The sequence below is a fragment of the Sesamum indicum genome, linkage group LG8 (assembly GCF_026168435.1).
Source record: "Sesamum indicum cultivar Baizhima isolate 11 linkage group LG8, ASM2616843v1, whole genome shotgun sequence".
Classification (NCBI taxonomy): Eukaryota; Viridiplantae; Streptophyta; class Magnoliopsida; order Lamiales; family Pedaliaceae; genus Sesamum; species Sesamum indicum.
In genome coordinates this window covers 1,182,866-1,204,114 of record NC_142664.1, presented here as the reverse complement: position 1 = coordinate 1,204,114, position 21,249 = coordinate 1,182,866, and the positions used below count along the sequence as shown (strand labels likewise).

Here is a 21,249-nt window from a genome sequence, read left to right as displayed (position 1 = left end):
TTTTACTTGCCTTTCTCCTAGAGTTTGGTGGAAGAGGAGGAATATTTCCTATATGAGCCCACAATTTAGGGCCATTTACAGGCATGATTGTAGACTAGTACACCTTTTTAAAAGTTTGCATACTGTAGCATGGATTAACAAAATTCTCCGGATCAAGAACTTGACTGCATATTGCGCCCATGGCATGATTACATGGAATGCCAGTCGAGTCCTATTTCCTGCGACTACATGAAAAATTCTGCAAATTCACCACATACTTTGCCCCCATCATAACAAGATATTTCATAGTTATATTGGCCTGATTTTTTGGCAATGTAGTCAGCTGCTTTTGTCAAGTATCTTTCTTGTCTTTGGATAGATTTTTTCTTCTATACCACTTTTCTGAGGCTTATTTATATTTTCTGTCAGCCCCAATATGATAGTCCCTAATCCACTCAAGTATTCTTAAAAATGATTTCTCCCTTGCTTCCAGGATGCAACTGTTGCAGAACTCACAAACATTGTTCAATAACATATCACATATAGGAAAGGTATTTGATCCGTGTCGAAAAATAAGACTTCGAGCAGCGATCTCGATTGCACATCTTTTAATTTATTATCAACTAAGTTTATTATTAAGCTTGTTCATCAAATTATTATTTAAATTCATTATATAGTTTTAATTATTATTTTTTGGAAAAAGGTGAATTGCATCAAATTAAGTAAAGAGAGATTACAAACAAAGAGGAAAAAACATCCCCCCACCCAAGAAGCCTATCAAATTTATCAAACCCAAGGGATTTCCCAAGTCCTTTGTAATAAATTAGTGTTAACAGTTAACGGAAGTTTATCACTCATAATTCTCAAACGCAATTGCTCCAAAACTAACGTCACAATCCGATCAGGTTGTGAAACCACGCCTTGGAACCGCCGTGTGTTTCGCTCCCTCCATGGGTGGTACACCAATGAGGCCAATGTAGCTTCGCCCTGTAGTTAACTATTATTTCTTTCCAGTTATAATTTTTTGTATGATTTAATTCATTATTTATTTTATTTTATAATAAAATCATAAATTTAACAATTGGAACCTATTTAAAGGCTCAAGACTACCTCAAAACCAATCATGAACAGTTGTAAACTGATATTAGACAGGCTTTTTTGGGCCGGTTCTGAGACAGCCCAACCCAATCTGCACCTTGAGCTAGAGGTGGGGAATTTCTTGTCTAGGAGTTGAGGGGTCATATTGCCATTTTTTTTTATTTAGGTTTTCACAGACTTGATGAGTCTTTGGTTTAGCCAGTTTCTTGTTTGCTTTTTCCTCAATTTCTATGGTTTCATGTCACATATTTGCTTTAGCATTAATCTTCCATGCACAAAACTGTCAGGCTGTTCTTCAAATCACTAAACCAATTTTTCCGTCAAGTGATGCATACTAATTCTGAATGCATGAATTCTGGGTTTTTTTCTCTCTCGTTGCAGCGAATCGAAGAACAGTGACTTCATATAATAATTGCTTGCTCACCAGTAAACATTACGAGCGTTCGGGCGTATTCAAACTCATTAAGCCAATCCGACAAGCTTTTCACTGACCTCCCACAGCTTACGCGCTTTCTCTGCATCGCTGGCCTCTTTGGATAGCTGGTTCTCGAACGACGACGAGTTCTTATTCCAGCTCCAGTACACACCCGATTTTGACAGGCTTGGATCACTGACCACCTGTGCAAGTCGTTTTCCTGCTTCATCTTCGGAAACGTAGCCTTTTGTGATGTACTTCTGGAACGGTGGGAAGAGAAGCCTGAACAAGGGTATGTGCTCCCGGAACAGTCCCGTTTCGGCAATACAACCAGGGTAGAGGGACGCAAAGGAGACGCCCGTTTCTTCATGGAAACGTCTGTGGAATTCTTGCATGGTGAGCATATTGCAAACCTTGCTATCTTTGTAGGCCTTTGCACCATCAAATTCACCACCATCTATCATGGATGAGCTGCCCACTCCATTCAATCCTCCAGCAAGTCCCCTTAGATCACCGAGGTTGGCCTTCGGTGGCACATTCCCAGCCAAAGTATTTGTGTTCCCTGATAGAGCATAGATATCAAAATTGTGCTACTATTTCTGATAATGATTGTTGGAGCATAGACTCTGACCCAACGCTACACTTTTAACATACACTTTACAGTCAAGATCGCAATTATAATTTTACAATATTTTTCAGGCGTCCTACCATAAGTAGTCAACAAGTGGTCGTCATTTTAACTGTATGAATCTTTTCTTAGTTTTTGCAATCGTTCCACAATCTGTCTCACGATTTTCAAACAACTTCCTCTAGATAATGTAACATTTCAGATTAAAGCAGCTTTGATTACAGCAAACTGTCATATATCATTCAGAGATTTTCCATAGAGGTACTTCGAGAGCGATTTCCTAGTAACAGAATGAGGATGCTGTGAATATAGACTATTATTACCTGTTATGGAGCCAACAATGATGAGGCGCCTTTGCGGGTAGTCCGACTGCTTCAGATCATCGAGCAGCAGCCTCGAAAGGAGGAAATGCCCAAGATGATTGGTCCCGACACTAAGCTCAAACCCATCGGCAGTGAATGTGGGCTCTTTTGCAGTTGGCAAATAAACGGCAGCATTGCAAACCAGCACGTCCAGAGGCCTCCCTGAACGACGAAACGTGTCTACAAATTGGCGGACACTTTCAAGGGAAGCAAGGTCGAGATGCATAACAGTGTAGTTCTCCTTGGGAATGCCGGCTGATTTAGCAGCTTTTTCGGCCTTGAGGAAATTCCGGCAAGCCATGATTACATGCCATTTTCCAGTTTCAGCAAGTGATTTTGCTGTGGCAAGGCCTAATCCTGAGGAAGCTCCTGTGATGATCGCAGTGCCTTTGCGCAGAGTCTTCTTCTCTGAAGGCTGATTTACAGCTGGAGTTGTAGCTGCTGTCTGTGCCTTAATTGGTCCTATCGATAGCTTTTTCCTTAGTTCCTGCAACGCCAAAATCATCATACTGTAAATAACAAATATCTTCACTTACTAGACATTATTATTCATTGTGTTCCAATTTCCAACAAATTAAGTACGATCCATTACATTTATATATTAGACGCAAACAGACAGCGAAACGACTACGTAAAAAGACAAACACCCACAATAACGGGATTTGAACGAAACATCTCGTAAGTTCTCAATTTTTAGTTCTCGGATCAGTGATGAAACATTTATTTATACATATATAAGTTTTTCCCATCAATAACGTAATAAACTAATAATCTAGTTTCGATAATGCTTTGATAATTTTAATTCAATAAAAAATATAACTACGATCCAATAAAAAATATACTGGTTTTCCATCACCAACTACATAAAATATAATCTCATCAACTAATCCAAACAAATTATCATTTTCGCACAAAAATGTATAAAAAATTGAAACACACACACATTTTCCATTACAAACTGAAATTTGGTAATGAAAACAAAACCAAACATGGACTTAATCTTACATCTTCCTACGATCTTGTTTGCAATCTCGTAACTTATAACCACAGTTATCGAATATTATAACCTCAGTCTTCCCACGCTTAAATTGTAATAACATGGCAAAAACCAAAAACTCCAGAGATGTATAGTAAGAAACTACACTGCAGATCATGATATTGCATAAGAGAAGTGCTGAATCAATGCTACATTAGCAAGAATTGCACCAAATTGCAATGTAATTCACAAAAAGAAAGCAAACCCATCTCCACATTTACCTTGTGGAAACAAGGGCTGAATTCAGCTTTAAGACTTGTGGGCAGTGCAGCTCCAAAGAGGGATGTCTCTTTTATTGCAATTGCTTTGCTCTAACAACATTGTCAACAATCAAATTAAAATCTGAAAACCACAAATCAGCAAAAGGAAAAGAAAAAGAAACCGGGAAATGCTTGAGATTTTACAAAGTATAGCACCGGTGGGGTGCATACCTCTTTCTGAATGGAAAGAGTTGAGGGTAGCAAAGCAGCCATGATCTGAAGTTGGTTTGTTGTCTATGTGAATTTGCAGTTGGGGTTTCTCTGTTTCATGAGGAAATGTGTAAGAAGAGGTGCTGTGAAGAATTAAGGTGAAATGAGAGAGGATAAGGTGGTAATGGATTGAAGGATCCAACATCAGCTTATGTTGTCCAATCAGTGTTTGAGTTCGGATTCTCTTTGATATTTATTCACTTGATTTTTTGGATTTGTCTTGATGTTGCAAGAATTACAAACCTTTTTCTGATGATCATGGGCTGGGCTGCATTTGGGACAGTACTGACCTCCAAACAACAAATTCAAATTTGGGCTTTGGGATACCTAGCTATGAAATATAAATAAATAATGATTGTGATACTTTGTCTCTGCATGTATATAATAAATAATTTTTTATATTTTAAAATATATAAATAAAAATTAAATAAATAAATTAAGAAATTATATTTAAAAAAAACTAAAAAAAATTCAACTTAAGGTTTTATCGATAAAACGAAAGAATTAATTTGACAGTATTAAAATAACGTGAAGTTATTTTTATTAAAAAACAAAAGTTAATTACAATAAGTTGTTAAAATTATCTAACTAGGAGTATAATTGTCATACTTTTAAATTAGTGCAATAATACCATTTTCTGTCGTTTGTGAGTGTATAAGCTATTTCTTTTTCATAATAGTATAGATATATTAGTGTAGATAAAATTATTATAAATAAGAGTAAAATATTATATTTTAAAAAAATAAAGTATACCAACTTAAGGTATTATTGACACAACAAAAGAATTGATGTGGTGGTGAAAACATATTTGTTTATACGTATTTTTACACTAGGAAAAAAATTACTATTGGTTATAAATTTAATAGCTATGAATTAAAAATCGTGGTATATACTTTTTATCGACCACATTTTATCGACCACATACTAACTTATCTCTATTTTTCTCTCTCTATCTCCAAAACACCAAAACAAAAACACCCAAAACATTAATCCAAACATAAGCATAGGTTTTCCACCAAGAAAAAACTATTTGTCATGGCTAAGAGCCATGGTAAATATTTGTCATGACTAAATATTTTAGTCACCCTCGCATATATCACGACCAACAACCGTTGAATAGCCGTGGTCAATGACTATTTGCTACGACTATTTTGTTATTAACCATGACAATTAGTCAAGGTTAAATATTGTATTTTTTTATAGTGTATTAAATATATATTAATTTGACACTATCATTCAATATAAAATATAATTTGATTAGTTAATCCAAATATATTATTATTTTTACACGAATATATATATATATATATATATATATATATACAAAAAATTAAAAATGCATGTCTTCCACTAAATATAAAAACATAAACATACAGGCTTAATTATTTTCCGGGATATGTCCACAAATACCTATTGGGCCTGGATAGCTTTGTGTAAGGTTCTTTGGACGACATTGTAGATAATAAAGGTTGGGCTTTTTTTTTTTTTTTTTTACTATAATAAAGTTTGGGGTTAATTACACTAGACCCCCTCTAAAAGTATCATATTATACTTTTTTTTTAAAGAATTTTGAAATTATATTTATATCCCTTTAAAAAAAAATTATTTACATATGACCCCACTCTATTAGGGTTTAGACGAAAAATAGAGATGTTTACCAAAAAATTCATAAATATTTAATTTTTTTTCCTCATTTAATATTTTCATATATATTTTTATATTTATAAGGTGATAAACGTATCACATATATATAGAGTGAGGTTAAAACTTTTATATTTTTTTTCTTATAAGTACGAAACTATTACATGAAAGTTTAAATAAGAAGTAATACTGGAGATTTATGTAACTATTGTTGACGTCGTCATTTTTCTTCCAGACCACAACGACAGGGGTGTAAGCATAATTTCAGAACTTTCTTGGAGAAGTGCAGTTTGACATTTTTAAAGGAGTATAAGTGTAATTAACCCTAATTTCTAATTCGACCCACATTTCTAATTTAAGCATCGAAAGACCTTACTTAGGAGCCACGCAGCAAGACTAACGTGTTTTCTATTCTCAGGATCCACTTTCAAAAAATTTGAAAAGGGTTCAGCGATCCGACCTGAAGATATCCAAATTTAACGACCCGACCTCTATCTTGCGGCCCGCATCATATGAAGCTACAAAAACCTATACAAATAAATAAGCAATTAACATTGCCATTTAATCATATAATTTAATTAATTGGGCATTATTAATATATGTTAGGAAGATTGAAAAGGAAACTCCAACTAACAAAGTATGGACGGCACTGCCCATACAAATAGCCTTCAATTTAAAACGCAATTCCCTCCACAGAAAAGCACACCTCACTTTGACTTGTGTAATTAATTATTAATGTTGCGAACTCTATTAACAAACCTTCTTAATTTCATAAATGGGATTCATATATCCATTCCATACAACTCATGATTGAGACCCCCACAATGTTGACGCCAAATTATTAATTATAATATCTATAGGCTATTTGGTACGTCGTTTTTGGATGTATATAATAAATAATTTTTTATATTTTAAAAAATATTATAAATAAAATAAAATGTATAAACTAATAAATTATATATATTTTTTTAAAAAAAAAGTAACAAGAAAAAATTAACTTATCCACGTAACAAAGAATTGGTATAGTGATGCAAAAATGACGTGAAGTCATTTTTTAAAAAAGAAAATATATATATAATTATAGTTAATTTTTAAAATTATGTAATTAGAGGTATAATTGTCATATTTAAAAATTAGTGCGGTAGCGTCACTAACCGTTGTTTGTGAGTTTAGAGAGTCTTTCTTTATTATATTAGTAAAGATTATATAATTAGAGGTATTATTATCATATTTAAGAATTGGTACGACACTGTCTGTGCAATTTATAAGGGCTATACTTGTACAATTTAGTCCCTAAATCGGGGATGTATCTCTAATTACAACTTCAATCGCAAGGTTGTAGTTGCAATTTTACAAATGACAAGTGATGTTTGTGTAATTAGATCTAATTTTAAAAGTTATCAGTATAATATACTTTCAGAAAAAAGTACGTGACTTTTAAATTTTAAAAAAGAATAAATAAAAAAAAAATCATCACCTCTATCATCAAAGGATATCATACGGCCTTTTTAAAAAATAAAAAATAAAAAATAAAAATTATGAAATCGTATTGCTCTTTTTTCTTCTAAAAAAACCTTTACGTCTATTAATATTTTCACAGAGAACCCATTATATTTTAACCTTGGTTGCAGTTATTCTAAAGTGAAAAATTGTCCTTACACCCAAAAGTTTAGAGGAATTTTACATGCAACCTTAGCATATAAAATAGTCCTAGGTTGTTCTTCCACGTAAAATAATATGTTCCTTTTAAAATAATACTACATATATATATATATGTATATATATATATATATATATAAATATACACTCCACAAACTATGGGATAAGAATTTAATTTAAAAAAAGTGGCATGATATCAAATGTTGGGCGTGATTAGGTTCAAGTGATCAACACCACCATCCCTTTTACCACATACCAATCTTCACCACAACCTTATTACATATTTATTTTAAGACTTTCATTTTAAATTAATAATGTAATGATGTCGTCGTCATCTTCTGATTTTTATAGAAACGATGATTATATAATTATAGTTATATTTTAATAAAAAAATTCAATAACATATCAGTTCAATTAATATATCAATATATTTCTACAGTTCAATTAAATAAATAATCGTGGCAAATACAAATCAACTACAGATTTGAACCAGCCATTAATCGTTGTTTCTGCAGGGGTGGCCAAAGCATTAGTTTTGACCATAAAATCGTGGCGAATGTTCTGGATATGGCAAAAAATCATGGCGAATATTGATTAATCGTAGTAAAAATTTAAAAAAAAAATTCTCTCATTTTGTTTAACCGTGGTTAATAGTCATGATTATCATCCCGTGATCATTTACAATACAACAAAAACTCAATTTGTTTGTAGTGATTAAATAGTATTAAATATATAGTTTATAATAAACTCACGTAAAGTGGACAAGACAATCATACATTTAATAAGATTTGAAGCCATAACCTTAAATTTATTTAGGAAAAAGTATTATTTTAGTCCGCTAAGTATGCCTAATTTTAATTTTAGTCCGATAACTATGTTTATTTTTGTTTAGATCCAGTAACTTATAAAATTGCTTACTTTTAGTCCTCTAGCAGATTTTCGAACAATTTTACCCCTATGCAACTTTTGAAAGAAATTTTTAGTCTATATGCAATCATTGGGGTAAAATTATTCGAAAATCTGTCAGAGAACTAAAAGTAAACAATTTCGTAAGTTACTGGACCTAAACAAAAATATACATAATTATCAAATTAAAATTAAAATTAAATATACTTAACGGAATAAAATAATACTTTACCTTAAATTGGCCTAAGACATCATTGGCGATATTGTCGTTATCGTGATCATCCCAATTTACATGTCTTTGACGTCGCAATTAAGAAACTAAGATGATCTCATGGGCCGGTTAGTGGGCCCCACCCCGTTGCACACCCAATGACTTTTTATACCCAAAAAAATCCACGAGATTTTTACAAATTAAATTAACTTTAAAACGCATGCGTATTATGTTTGTTATCTTCTAGTTGTTTTTATTTTACTTTTTTTTTTAATTCCTCAGTGATGAATAAAGACGAAGTTTGTGACATTAACTAAGTTGGAACTTGCGTTGCTATCAAGTATCATCACATTTTATTCCTAATAAAGTTGAAATATTTTTACATGTTTTTTGGCTTTTCATCCGATAAATGATGGATCGAGTTACGTATGTTTCGGTTTTATTGTTTGGTCAGTTTTATTTTTGTAATTGCATTACAGAGAAGTTGATTGTTACTTATATTATGTGTTAAAATGCAATTTACCTTCCTGTGTTATATGAAATGTATAAATATCTCTTGTGAAAAAAGAATTAGCAAATTATCCACATTATTTTAAAAATTGGAGCAAATTACCCCTTATCAATGGTCTAGATGGGGGGTAATTTGTTTTTTTTTTTTTTTTCCAAATACAAAGGATAATTTGCTATTTTTTTTTTCACAGAGGTTTTTTTTATTCATTTCTCATATCACAAGGGGTAAATTGCATTTTTTCCTTACATTATAATGACTACAATTTAAAAAGCATTGCAGATGAATGCTACTTACCTACCATGGTCAAATAAAACTAATGAATTATGCCCGCTTTTACACCTGGTCATTTAAACTTTTTTTAGTGTCAACGTACCATCTTAATTTTGTGAAATTTGCACTTTGTCATGTATGGTCGTTTTCTTGTTGATTTTTTTTTTTTTTTTTTTTTATCGGGAAGATGCAATGTAGATGTGAAAAATATCATGTCATATTGTCCTTAAATATCATATATGCACTACATGTGATACTCTTTCGGCAAAAAAATCACCCATGAAAACGATCATATATAGCAAAGTGCAAATTTTTAAAAATTAAGATGGTAATTAGTTGACCCTCCCCCCTCCGAAAAAGGTTCAGATGACAAAATATAACTGCATTTTTTAAGTTAAAATTAATAGATCTATTCTAGGTTAAATTGTAAACTTTTTCTTTTATAAATATTACACATATTTGCAAAGATATATATCTGTCCTAAAATAAAAAAGAAATACTTTATATGCTCAGAAATTGCGGTTAATGTCACTGTTATATCTATTTTTCTAAAATAAAAAACACCCTTCAATTGATAAGATTACTAACTTATTAAATTTTTTAAATTTTAAAATCATATTTCTTTTCTTTGCTTTTTTTAAATATAATATATTGATTTATATTTTTTTTGTTTATAATATATTTTAAAGCGTGAAAGATTATTTATTATATATGTATATGCAGGAACGACGTATCAAATTGACTAATATTAATATATTGAAACACTACAAGAATTATGTTTTTATTATCTTTTTTAATATATTTTGTGCGCACGTTCATAATCTGACTTAAAATCATTCATAACAGACCAAGGCGCTTCTTCTTGCATATAAAATTTGGTTATTTTAGAAACGACTAATTAAATTACCATTTATGTATATTTATTATTTAAACTGGTAAATCTATGATATCGATTTATTGAAATATTGATGTTTATGACGGCGTATTTTTTCCAACATCAACAAGCAAAAATCAAGAAAAAGTTGTAATGTAACCATTACTATATTAAGTAAAAATAGACAAGTCAAGAAATGAAAGAGGGGACTATCAAGCAAAAAGAAAGAAAAGTTGCACAACTATCAAATATAGCGAACATCAAATTATACAAAAGTCTTCTTCTATTCCATCAGATCGGGAAAAACAAAAAGACAGATCGAGTGATGGATGTTCACTAAGAAGGAGAACACAAAACCGTCTCCGTCTGTGATGATCAAACTCCTACCTACATGTGATGATGATGAGGAGGATTCATGATATGCTGACAAACATCAAAGTAAAGCTAGTGATGTAATTACATGAAGTGAAGCTGTGAATTTCCATGCAGTTGGCCTAAAATATGCAGCCTTCTGCAGCTGATAAACTTCTCCCAAAGAAACTCAAAGGCTGATATCAGAAAAACGTGCAACCAATGAGGAATTCTAGAGAGATGAGAGAGAGAGGGAGGGAGGAAGACGGGCTGGAATTCCTATAAGAAGAAAACGAAATCAAAGTGAAAAAACCAAGAAACTAAGGACTTGCAGAGACATAGTGAAATGTCTGCTACCTGGAAAAGAATCTATGGTCGTGGGTTGTGGTCTGTAAGAGAGAGAGAGAGAGAGACAGTGTGTGTGTGTGTGTGTGTGAGAGAGAGAGAGAGAGAGAGAGAGAGAGTTTAATCCTGATGGAGCTTTCTTGCCGTTGAATCATTCAGTCCTGATCCTTCCAAAAGAAGGGTCTGCCATATGATGATGACGATGGTGAGCAATTATCGTTCTGCTTCTGAGAAGGAGAATCATGCTGCGAGTCTTGTTGATTAAAGGGAAGATTAGGGGGCAGCAACAAATTGTTGTTGGCATCCAAATCATCCCAAACAGGGCTCCCCGGACCCCAGCCTGCCGGTATCGCATTGAACCAGGCCTCCGACATATCACCCCACACCAATTCAGAAGATGGCGAAGCGCCTTCTCCTCCGCCCGAACTATCCACATTGCCTTGAACTTGATCAGTTTCCGTTGCCTCACTCGCCTCAAATCCTAAATTTGCATCAGGATTCTTATCAGAACCCGGCAAGTTCACGCTTTCTCCAGTAGCCGGGGGCTTAGGGACCGGCCCCGCGGAGGACTCTATGTTGTCCTGCGACATCGAAGGGGACGACGCCTTTGCCTCTTTGTCTTTACCAATGAAGACCTCGGGAAAATTCAGCCTTGCGTTCTCTCCTCTCAACTTGAACGCCTCGCGGTCGTAGGCCAGGGCAGCTTCTTCGGCAGTGTCGAAAGTGCCGAGCCAGAGACGGGTTCTGTTTCTAGGGAGACGAATCTCGGCGACCCATTTGCCCCAGTGTCTCTGTCGCACTCCTCTGTAAAGCTTTGTAGCCGAAAGAGGCGGTATCGAAGGCCTGAACCAGGGCTTCCCACTCTGCCCCAACTTGTTGATCATCATCATCCTACCTCTTGGGCTCAAGTTCAATGCGTCGCTCCAGTACTGAAGCAACTGCTGCTGCTGAAGCTGAGACGGCGGCGACGACGCTGCCTCCCCTGCAAAATACGGCGGGAAGGCAAAGTTCATGTGCTGGTTTGGGTAAGGTGGAGCGAAGGATATCATCTGCTGCTGATTCTGGTGCGGTGGTGGTCGAAGCAATGGAGCAGAGCTCGATGGATTTTCCAATGAGAATGGAAAAACAGGACCGGTATAAGGAGATGGAAAAGCCATTGGAGGCTGTGGAGCTGGCTGCTGAGGTAATGAAGAAGAGTTGAAGGGGTTGTCTTGGTTCCGTTCAGGGCTTTTGACTTTCTTGAGAGGCCTATTCGACATGGAAACTTCATCAAAAACAGGGTTCCATTGTTGCTGCCTCTCAAGCCACTCTTTCCCTTCATCTCTCTCCCAATCCATCTTTTCACCCGTCTTCTTCGATTTGCCTCGGTCCATGGACAGTAATCTCACCAAACAAATCGAAGAAAAACCAGTTTCTCCGCCGCTCGCTCCCTTAAATTTCAGGGAAGAGAAAAAAAACTAACAAACAAACAAAAGAAAAGAGAAAACGAAGCAAGAAAACAGGTGGTTCTAATTCGGGATGGATCAATCAAACACCAACTCAGTTAATCCAAGAAAAAAAACAACAAAAACCCAGTTCAAAACTCAGGCAAATTCCCAAAACCCAGAAGCTAAAACTCATTGGGAAATCACAAAACAAAGAAATCTCAAACTTGTTGAACAATCCATCCCAAATGTGAGAGAGCGAGCGGCTTTTTTCACAAACCCAAATGTCGAATTCCCACTGTGGATACTTGGGAAGATTAGGAGGAGAGAAAGTTATTAAGAAAAGAGGGAGATGATGATATTTGATTTGAGGAATGTGTGAGAGTGGGGGGAGAGGAAGGGGGGACGGAAGTAGGGTTTATAAGAGAAGAGAAAAAGATTTGGTGTGTGTGTAGAAGGATCGTGGTTGGTCTGTTGCTGCTGTGTTTGGTCCCACGCGGCTTTCGTCTTTTTTACTCTGCTGCTACTGTTCTTCTTCTGCTTCCGTTGCTTTTACTCCAACCTTCTTCTTCTTCTTTCCTTTTTTCCTTTTTGCCCCTAAAAGTTTTGGATTTTATCTTTTAGGCTTTGTTTGGACCGATGAATTTAAATAAAGAATTTCAAATAATATTAATTTAAAATTATTTCAACTTTATTAAAACTAAATTAAAATGAAAATACAATTATACTTTAATTTTTTGAAATATAAAATTATCCAAACAAGTATAGTGAATTTATTATTATAAATTTATTGTACTATGGAGGTTGCAGCTGAATTTCAAAATTAACCAGATTTTTAAGATTAATTGAAAAAAAATAAAAAATTACCTAATGGATATAATCGGTACTTGAGTTTAAAAAAAATGATGGGATTAAAAGCTACAAATAACTAGCAGCTCTTATCAAAACGTCGTCTCTGTAAAATTTAATTCTAAAAGTAATTATTAAAAAAAAGCCAAATAATATAAAAAATTATATTTACACTTGAAAATGCAAGTTTAATTTGCTCAATGACTAGCCAAACTGTCACTTCTTAATAGTGTAAGTAAATATAGAGTAAGGGCTAAGCATATATATACCTTTTAACAAATTACATGCACTTTTCTCTATTTTTCAAAAATAAAAAAAATGCTTTAAAAATATAACCAAACAATTTGGTATCTAAGTCTTACTTTTCTACTTGTTTAGAGAATATTGGATCTTTAGAAATATCTATTTTAATTGGTTTAGTTTTTAAACATTTCAAATAATATTGCATTTTTATCTTATTTAATATATATACATTGTGTATATATAATTTTTTTCCTAAATAAAACAACTTTTAGGTATATAAAGTTACTAGAAGAAATATAATATTTAATAATAACTAATTGTCATAGTTAAAAATAAATAGTTATAGTAAATAAGTATTAACTACAGCCACGTAATAGTTGGTAGGTGCGCTTTTTGCGTATGTTGTTAAAATATTTGTTATGGCTAAAAGCCATGACAAAAATATTCACCATAGCTCATAACTATGGCCAAAACAATTTATATATATGGATAAGCTAAGTTTTTACATCAGTTTTATTAACCATGATGTACCACGACTTTTAGTCTATATCTATTAAAAGTGTAGGCAATAGTATTTTGTTTTTCAAGTGCATGTACATATTAAATAAAATAAAAAAAATAGGGTTAAATGGATTTTTAGTCTGGTAACTTGGCGTTTTCGTGTTTTAACTTAATATGGTAACATTTTAGTCATACATATTTTCAACTTTCGTGACATCAGTCATTATTTTTTATTGGAGTTCACACTCCAGCAAAAAAATGGATTGAAATCGTGAAATTACTGGCAAAAATGAATCAACAGAAACAACAATCCTAATTTTAAGCGGTCACGTGAGATGCACATTTATTTTTCCAATAAGAAGGATGAACATTAAAGAGAAAAATGACTGAAATCACAAAAATAAAAATGATGCAAAAGCAAAATACTATTTTAAAAAATTAAAGCATAAAAATACTAAATAATCTAAGTTACGTGATTCAGGTTGCTAAAGATAGGTCGGGTCGTGACCTTGGGTAGATGTAGGTCGGGTCGCAACTCTCCTTAAGCTCCCTTAAGTGGATCCTGAGAATAGAAAACACGTTAGGAGCTCCCACCTAAGGCCCTGCGATGCTTAAATTAGATGAAATGGGGTCGAATACGATTTGGAAGGCTTAAAAAGGGTCGAAAAGCATTAAATACAATTCCCCTAAATGCTTATAATTGATGATATTTATAGTTTCCCATACCATATGAGATGGCTCCATGTGGCAGTATTTGGAAGCATGCCTGTCAAAAGATCCAACGATCTATAAGCTGGGTTTCTATTTTGGGTTGGATCGGGCGGATCGGGTCAATCGATCTGACCCGTAGACTTACACGCGGATCTTGTCATACTTTTGTAATTTTCCTTAGATTTTCGTGCTTCTGCTCGCTAGGGGGCTACTACCCCTATCATTACTCCCCTACTTCTTCTAGTATCATTAATTACATTAGTAGAAGTCGATCAGTCCTCTGTCAGATCACTGCGCCTCAGCCGTAGATCATGGCTGACGTGTCATCATCCTGTTACCCTGGAAAGGCGCGCTTTTTTTTTTTCATTTTGTCACTATATATAGTCCTTCTTTTGACCTCTTGACCGCCCCCTCTGTAATCACTTTCAAGGTGCTCTAACGATCATCCTCCTTAGCCTCCTTTTTTCTTTCAGGTACTTTAAATTATTTTCTGCTTTTAAAATATCTTCCTCTAGTTTAGAGTCTGAGTCTAGTTCGAGTTTGACCTCGGGGTCAATCGCGGCCTCTCCTAGGGAGGTCATTGGTACTTCATGCGACCCCGATTCCCCCATACACATTTCACAATCTCCTTCCCCTCCTCGTCGAAGGGTCCTGACCACTACTCAACTAGTGGAATTGGTCGACTTTGATGACGTCCCCATCCAACAAAAATACCAAAATATGATGACTGGGGATTCCTAGGCTGGGATCGTTAGTTCTGTCAAAACCCCCATTCAACAACTGAAAAAGAAATATTATATTCCAAATGATTATGAAATTTTAATTCCTTGTTCTTTTGATAGAATGCACCGCCCCCTCGAGAGGGTTTTTGTTCCCTTGCTATTCTTGTTAGGTTAGATCTATGCCCAATGCAGCTATCTCTCGATCAGTCACATATTACTCTTCCTTATAGTGATGTAGCATTTAGTTTTACCCTCTTCCTTTGTTAATAAAGTCCCTCTATTCATTCACGACCTCAAAGAAACCTGGTGAGAGGGGCTGGTTTTACCTTACTGCATGCAAGGACTGTAGATACTTAGACGATCTCAAGTCTAATGTCGGTCCTTGGTGTGAGAGATATATTTTCATTCGACCCCCGCCTGGTTAGGAATGGGCCTTTCGACTTAATTGGCATGACTCGAAGCCAGAACCCAAAACATATGGGGAGGGGCTGGATAGCGACTTTATAAATTACATTACCTTATATTGGTACATACCTAAACGCCTTTTGGCAGAGAAAGTTATGAAGCTCGCAAGCCTCTCCCCAGCACCCCTTCCTGTTAGGCGATCTCTAGGTGATTAACCTTACTTCATTTTTCTTTGTTTTCGATCTTTATTTCCATATACTTAATTTAATTTTTTGTTTTTACAGGATCTGAAATCATGCAGGCTAGGATTGCGAACAAGGTGAGGGTCAAGATGGGCACTCTTCCTCCCATCGTCCACAAGGAACTAACTCAAGTTCGACCCTCCACGACTGAGAATACTTCGCATGAGGCTTCAGGTAAGGGAAAAGGCCCAAGTGGGAGTAGGAGCAAAAGCCAGAGCAAGAACTCACACTCTTCTAAGTCTAGTCGGCAGAAAAGGCTAGAAGCTCGCATAGCCGCTGATCAAGCTAATGAAGCTGAGAACCGCGACAAGCTGCGGGTGCAGGAGGAGGTCTGGAGGCAAGCTAGGGAGGCATTGTGTAATGTCTTGGAATAATTTCAGTAATAAAACTAGAAAAGGGGGTGGGAAAACTTCAGAGAAACTAAAGAAGAAGAACTGATATTTCATTCATAATGATCCTTGATTCACAACCATTGAAATTACATATAATGAGGACAAAAATTCTTAACTAAAACGCTGGAAATACATTTAAAGATTATAGGAAAAAAAGAAACTGTAAATCGTCCTTGCTTCCCTCTCATTGGCACCTGTCTTCCTCTAAAGACAGCAGCTGTTTTCTTTCTCTTCCAGACAGGCGTACTCCTCAGCTTTACATGTGACACCCTCTAGCTCGCCAATACTCGTAACCCTCAAACAAAAAACCCAATTGCAATCTGTCTAGGTCGCTTTTTCTTGTTCTATCTCAACTTCGCGACTTACCCTTTGTCCCCTCTTATGATTGTTTTCTGTCTCGTTCTTCCTCTCAGCTATCAAGTCCTTGAAATATCCTTGTCGAATCAATCTCTTGATCTCGTATTTCAATTAATAGCATTCCTCTGTATCGTGGCTCTTATACTTGTGAATCCTGTAATATTTGTTCGAAAATCTTTTTGTAGGGGTGTTAGTCTTACCTGGCTACTGTAGGAGCCCATCCTTTTCTACCATAATCATAGCCCTCTCCCTTGTAGTACTTAATGGAGTGTACTTATGGTATCTGGGTTGGTACGACACCCTTTTTTCTCGATCTTTCTCAGATTGGTACCATCATTCCTTCGATCTCTCTCTACCTTTAGTGCGACCTTGATCCTTGGACCATTCGTTATCTTTTATAGCATTCTCTTCCTCGTCAATGTACTTCTAAGCCAACTCCATCAGCTGTTCCACCCCCTCTGGTGGATCGCGAGCTAGCGCGGATGCGAAAGGTTCTTTCTTAAGGCCATGGATTAGTATACTGACTATCATATCTATTTTGAGGTCTTGAACCTCTAGCATTTTGTTATTGAATCTTCCCATGAAGCTCTTCAACTTCTCCTCTTCCCTTTGGCGTATAGTGAATAGATAAGTTGTCGACCTCTTCGCTTTCCTCTTACTAGCGAAATGAAAAGAAAATTTCTGCACTAGTTGCTCAAATGAATCGATCGATCCAGTGGCCAAATTAGTAAACCATTCTTGAGCCTTTCCTTTTAATGTGGTCACGAATAGTTTAGCTTTGATCGAATCCGTCTCACCATACAGATTCATCACCAACTCAAATGCAGCCACGTGTTCTCGAGGATTTTTAGTTCCATCATACTTAGGCAGGTCAGGGGTCATGAAACCACTATCCACGACCTCTACCAATATTTTGTTGGTGAATGGTAAATTTTTATTCTGTGACACTATCTCTCCTCTTTTCTTTAATTCTTCGATTTGCTGGCCCAACTTCTCGATCTGTCTGCTAACACTATCAACCTCTGCTCTCGAAATGCCTAGTTGTCTCGAGATCACCCTCTTGCTAGTAAGCTCATTCGACAATGTTCTTTCAGGACCTTTCTCAGGTCTCTCGGTGTCACTCGATCATATTTAGCTTCAACTTTATTTCCCTTGAATAGTTGCCTCCTTGCTCCATCCTTGGCAGGTGTTACCCTTTTTTTTCTTATATTCCACTATGGCTTTCCTACTAGCTTCCTCGATCATACATTGAATATCAACTCGGGTTAAATGTAGGATTTGCTCTTCCTCCCACATAGGTGTCTCATCCTCATAGTGACAATCTCTCCTAGATGATCCCTCCATATCGTTCAACTTGTTCTCAGTTTTCCACAGACGGCGCTAATATGATTCAGGTCGCTAAAGATGGGTCGGGTCGTGTACTTGGGTAGATGTAGGTCGGGTCGCAACTCTCCTTGAGCTCCCCGCAAGTGGATCCTAAGAACAGAAAATACATTTGGCTTGCTGGGAAGCCCCTAGCTAAGGCCCTCCGATGCTTAAGTTAGATAAAATGGGGTCGATACAATCTAGAAGGCTTAAAAAGGGTCGAAATAACATTAAATACACGTCCCCTAAATGCTTATGATTGATGATATTTATAGTTTCCCATACCATATGAGATGGCTCCACGTGGCAGTATCTGGAAGCATGCCTGTCAGAAGATCCAATGGTCTATAAGCCGGGTTTCTATTTTTGAATGGAATTTACACGCGGATTGTGTCCTCCTTTTGTAATTTTTCTTAGATTGAGGGGTATTTTTGTTCTTCTGCTCGCTAGGGGCTACTACCCCTATCTTTACGAACGAAAAATATATTTAAATCAAAAGAAATATGATAAAATTTAAGTTAGAAAATTCAACTTCAACTGACATTTTTCTGTTCAGGTTCGTACGCTCACACCGACCTGACTCCAAATCTCTGCGACTTGTAAACCTTTTAAAATGTGATAGAACTCAAATGAAGGTGAAGTTTGTGACAAGATCAACAGTAAACCTTGTAAATGGCAACACCAACGCTTATGATTGATTTTTAAATTTAAATTTTAGTTAGTTGAATACTAAATCAATTTAAATATAAAGATATAATAGAAATATACATATTCTATTTACAAAGGGAAATAATATTTACACCCTCTTGGGTTAGATCTAAACACATAAATATTCATTAGTTTTTACAACATTATAAGTGCACTCTTTAATGTTGTAGTTGTAATTACAAGTACATCCCTATTTAATGACAAAAGTTTACACAAACACCATCTAAGGTACATATACTAACACCCCTTTAGGGAGTGTGTTAGTAATTTTACAAAATAAAAAAATAAAAAAAATAGGATAATTACACTCCCTTTTTCTGAGGTTTGGTGTAATTATATGTAGACCCTCTGTGGTTTGAAAAATTATATTTAGCACCCATGAGGTTTGCTTTCATTTAATAAATAAGTCTAAGTCCATCCGTTAGTCAAAATTCACGGAATTGGTGATATTAACAAAAAAAAGAAAATCTATATTTACCTCCAATTGACTTATTACTGACTTATTGCAGGTCACATTAGTTTTTTTATGACCATATTACCCTCATACATCTTCACGTATTAATGCATGTGATGAGGTATATATTCACTGTTACAAGGATAGTTTAGTCCAAAAAAAAAATATTTGAGTTGCAATAAGTCAATAATAAGTCAATCGATGATAAATATCAATTCTAATTCAATTTTTTCGATTAATATCAGTATATTCAGTAACCTTTGAGTAATGAAGAGAATTATTTGTTAGACGAAGCAAACATCAGAAATGCTAGATGTAATTTTCCAAACTACAGGGGATCTATGTGTAATAACCCCAAACCTCAGGAGAGGAGAGTGTAACTATCCTAAAAAAAATGAATGTTTGTGTATTTGGACCTAATTCAAAGAGGTTATCAGTGTGACTTACCTTATTTATAAATTGATGTGGTCGAGGTTTTTTTTGCTAAAGGATAAAATTGGGGATTTTACCTACGCACAATTGCACACCAGGTGAAATGCAATTTCCGCAAAATGTGTAATTTTCAAGAGAAAAGGTGTCTTGTCAATGAATAGTAACTTGGATTAAAAAATTTGTATTTTGGTATTTATAGTAGTATGGGAAATTATATGGTATGATGGGTTCTATTTGCTTAAAGTGTGTCTCCTACATATCCAATTATTTTTTTACCCTTACAATTTTATATATGTTTACTTCGGGTGTAGAAATCTGACTGTTTACTTCCTCTCGCCTCTGCTCCTCTTCCTCGGGAGCCGAGGATAGTTCTTGACTTCTGCGAGGGGAAGGAGGGGGCGGGTTCACTGGTTGTTGCGCCATAAATTGGGCCACGGCTTGAGCCGCAGCTCGTGTAGACGCGTCTCGTATCAAGGCTAGCAAGGCCTCCTGTTTCACCTGAATCATCAGTTCTTGGGATGGAGCATCCGGGGGGAGTACTCCGGTTGGGGGTACGGCCGGAGATTTTTGATGTGACGAGGGGACTCCCCCATTGAGGGGTGTCTGCTCGTGCGTTAGGGGGGTTACCTCCTGAAGAACTGACTGTTCACCAGGGGGGTTCTGTTCCATTCCGTTTGCTTGGGCTTCTCGGATTGCGTCTAGATCGGGTACGTCACGGGCTCGGGACCTGATCTGCATGCTCAACGTCGAGGTAAATTATTCCCACAGACGGCGCCAATGATGTGGTCGAAGTTTTTTTTGCTAAAGGATAAAATCGGGGATTTTACCTCGGCAAAATTGCACACCAGGTGAAATGCAATTTCCGCAAAATGTGTAATTTTCAAGAGAAAAGGTGTCTTGTCAATGAATAGTAGCTTGGATTAAAAAATTTGTATTCTGGTATTTATAGTGGTATGAAAAATTATATGGTATGATGGGTTCAATTTGCTTAATGTGTGTCTCCTACATATCCAATTACTTTTTTACCCTTACAATTTTATATATGTTTTTTTGCTAATGTATATCATAAATGAAGATGAGAAAATATTTGGGTAACTCACTAGAAAATATAACTTTTAGCTACATTTAATTACTAGTTAAAGAAAAAAAAAATCATGATGAACATAAATTAATCAGAGCTTCGGAACGACCATTAGTTATTATTTCTACAAGTGAGGCCAATATATTAGGGATGGCTAAAACCATAGATAATGTTTTGGCCAGAATTAAAACTCATACATGATAAATATTAATTAATCGTGGTAAAAATTTAAATTATTGAATTATTTTTATTTACTGTGGTTGATAGTATATATTAATTAACCATAATTTTTTAACCGTGGTCAATTTCATGCAGAGAAAAATTATTATTATTATTTTTTAGTGGTACATCTCCCTGTTGATAATTTGATAGTATTAGAACTAATTTAATGATCATTTTGAAAATAATTGACTTTCGATTCTTATATAAACAATTTACTATGCACATTGAACATCTAAATGCTACTGATCTATACTATATATAATTTATGATGGGTTTAGAAAACTATGATGATATATAATTTTTTTAATACAATGAGAAAATTAATCCACCTTATGTTTGAAAAAATAATATCAAATTAGTATTTATTTTTACATTAGTAGAAGTA

At 35.1% G+C, this 21,249-nt stretch overlaps 2 protein-coding genes across 2 annotated transcripts; both read right to left on the bottom strand.

Annotated features, from left to right (window-relative positions):
- Nucleotides 1-1,368: 1,368 nt before the first annotated feature.
- Nucleotides 1,369-4,110, bottom strand: LOC105167364 (protochlorophyllide oxidoreductase C). Its single transcript, XM_011087050.3, has 4 exons — nt 3,950-4,110; nt 3,740-3,829; nt 2,444-2,969; nt 1,369-2,054 (listed from the first exon to the last, which is right to left on the bottom strand). Exons 1-4 carry the CDS (start codon nt 3,989-3,991, stop codon nt 1,540-1,542), a joined length of 1,173 nt encoding a protein of 390 aa, XP_011085352.1. The 5' UTR covers nt 3,992-4,110; the 3' UTR covers nt 1,369-1,539.
- Nucleotides 4,111-10,270: 6,160 nt separating this feature from the next.
- LOC105167362 (ethylene-responsive transcription factor ERF054-like) lies at nt 10,271-12,587 on the bottom strand. The gene has a single exon (XM_011087049.3). It carries the CDS (start codon nt 12,127-12,129, stop codon nt 10,912-10,914), a length of 1,218 nt encoding a protein of 405 aa, XP_011085351.3. The 5' UTR covers nt 12,130-12,587; the 3' UTR covers nt 10,271-10,911.
- Nucleotides 12,588-21,249: the final 8,662 nt, after the last annotated feature.

What these genes read in the sequence shown, in the direction of transcription:
- LOC105167364 (XM_011087050.3), bottom strand. Translation starts at nt 3,991, where the DNA reads ATGGCTGCTTTGCTACCCTCAACTCTTTCCATTCAGAAAGAG. An exon ending in TCAGCCCTTGTTTCCACAAG is followed by an intron (nt 2,970 to 3,739) that starts GTAAATGTGGAG and finishes TTGGCGTTGCAG; the next exon opens with GAACTAAGGAAAAAGCTATC. An exon ending in CATTGTTGGCTCCATAACAG is followed by an intron (nt 2,055 to 2,443) that starts GTAATAATAGTC and finishes ATGCTCTATCAG; the next exon opens with GGAACACAAATACTTTGGCT.
- LOC105167362 (XM_011087049.3), bottom strand. Translation starts at nt 12,129, where the DNA reads ATGGACCGAGGCAAATCGAAGAAGACGGGTGAAAAGATGGATTGGGAG.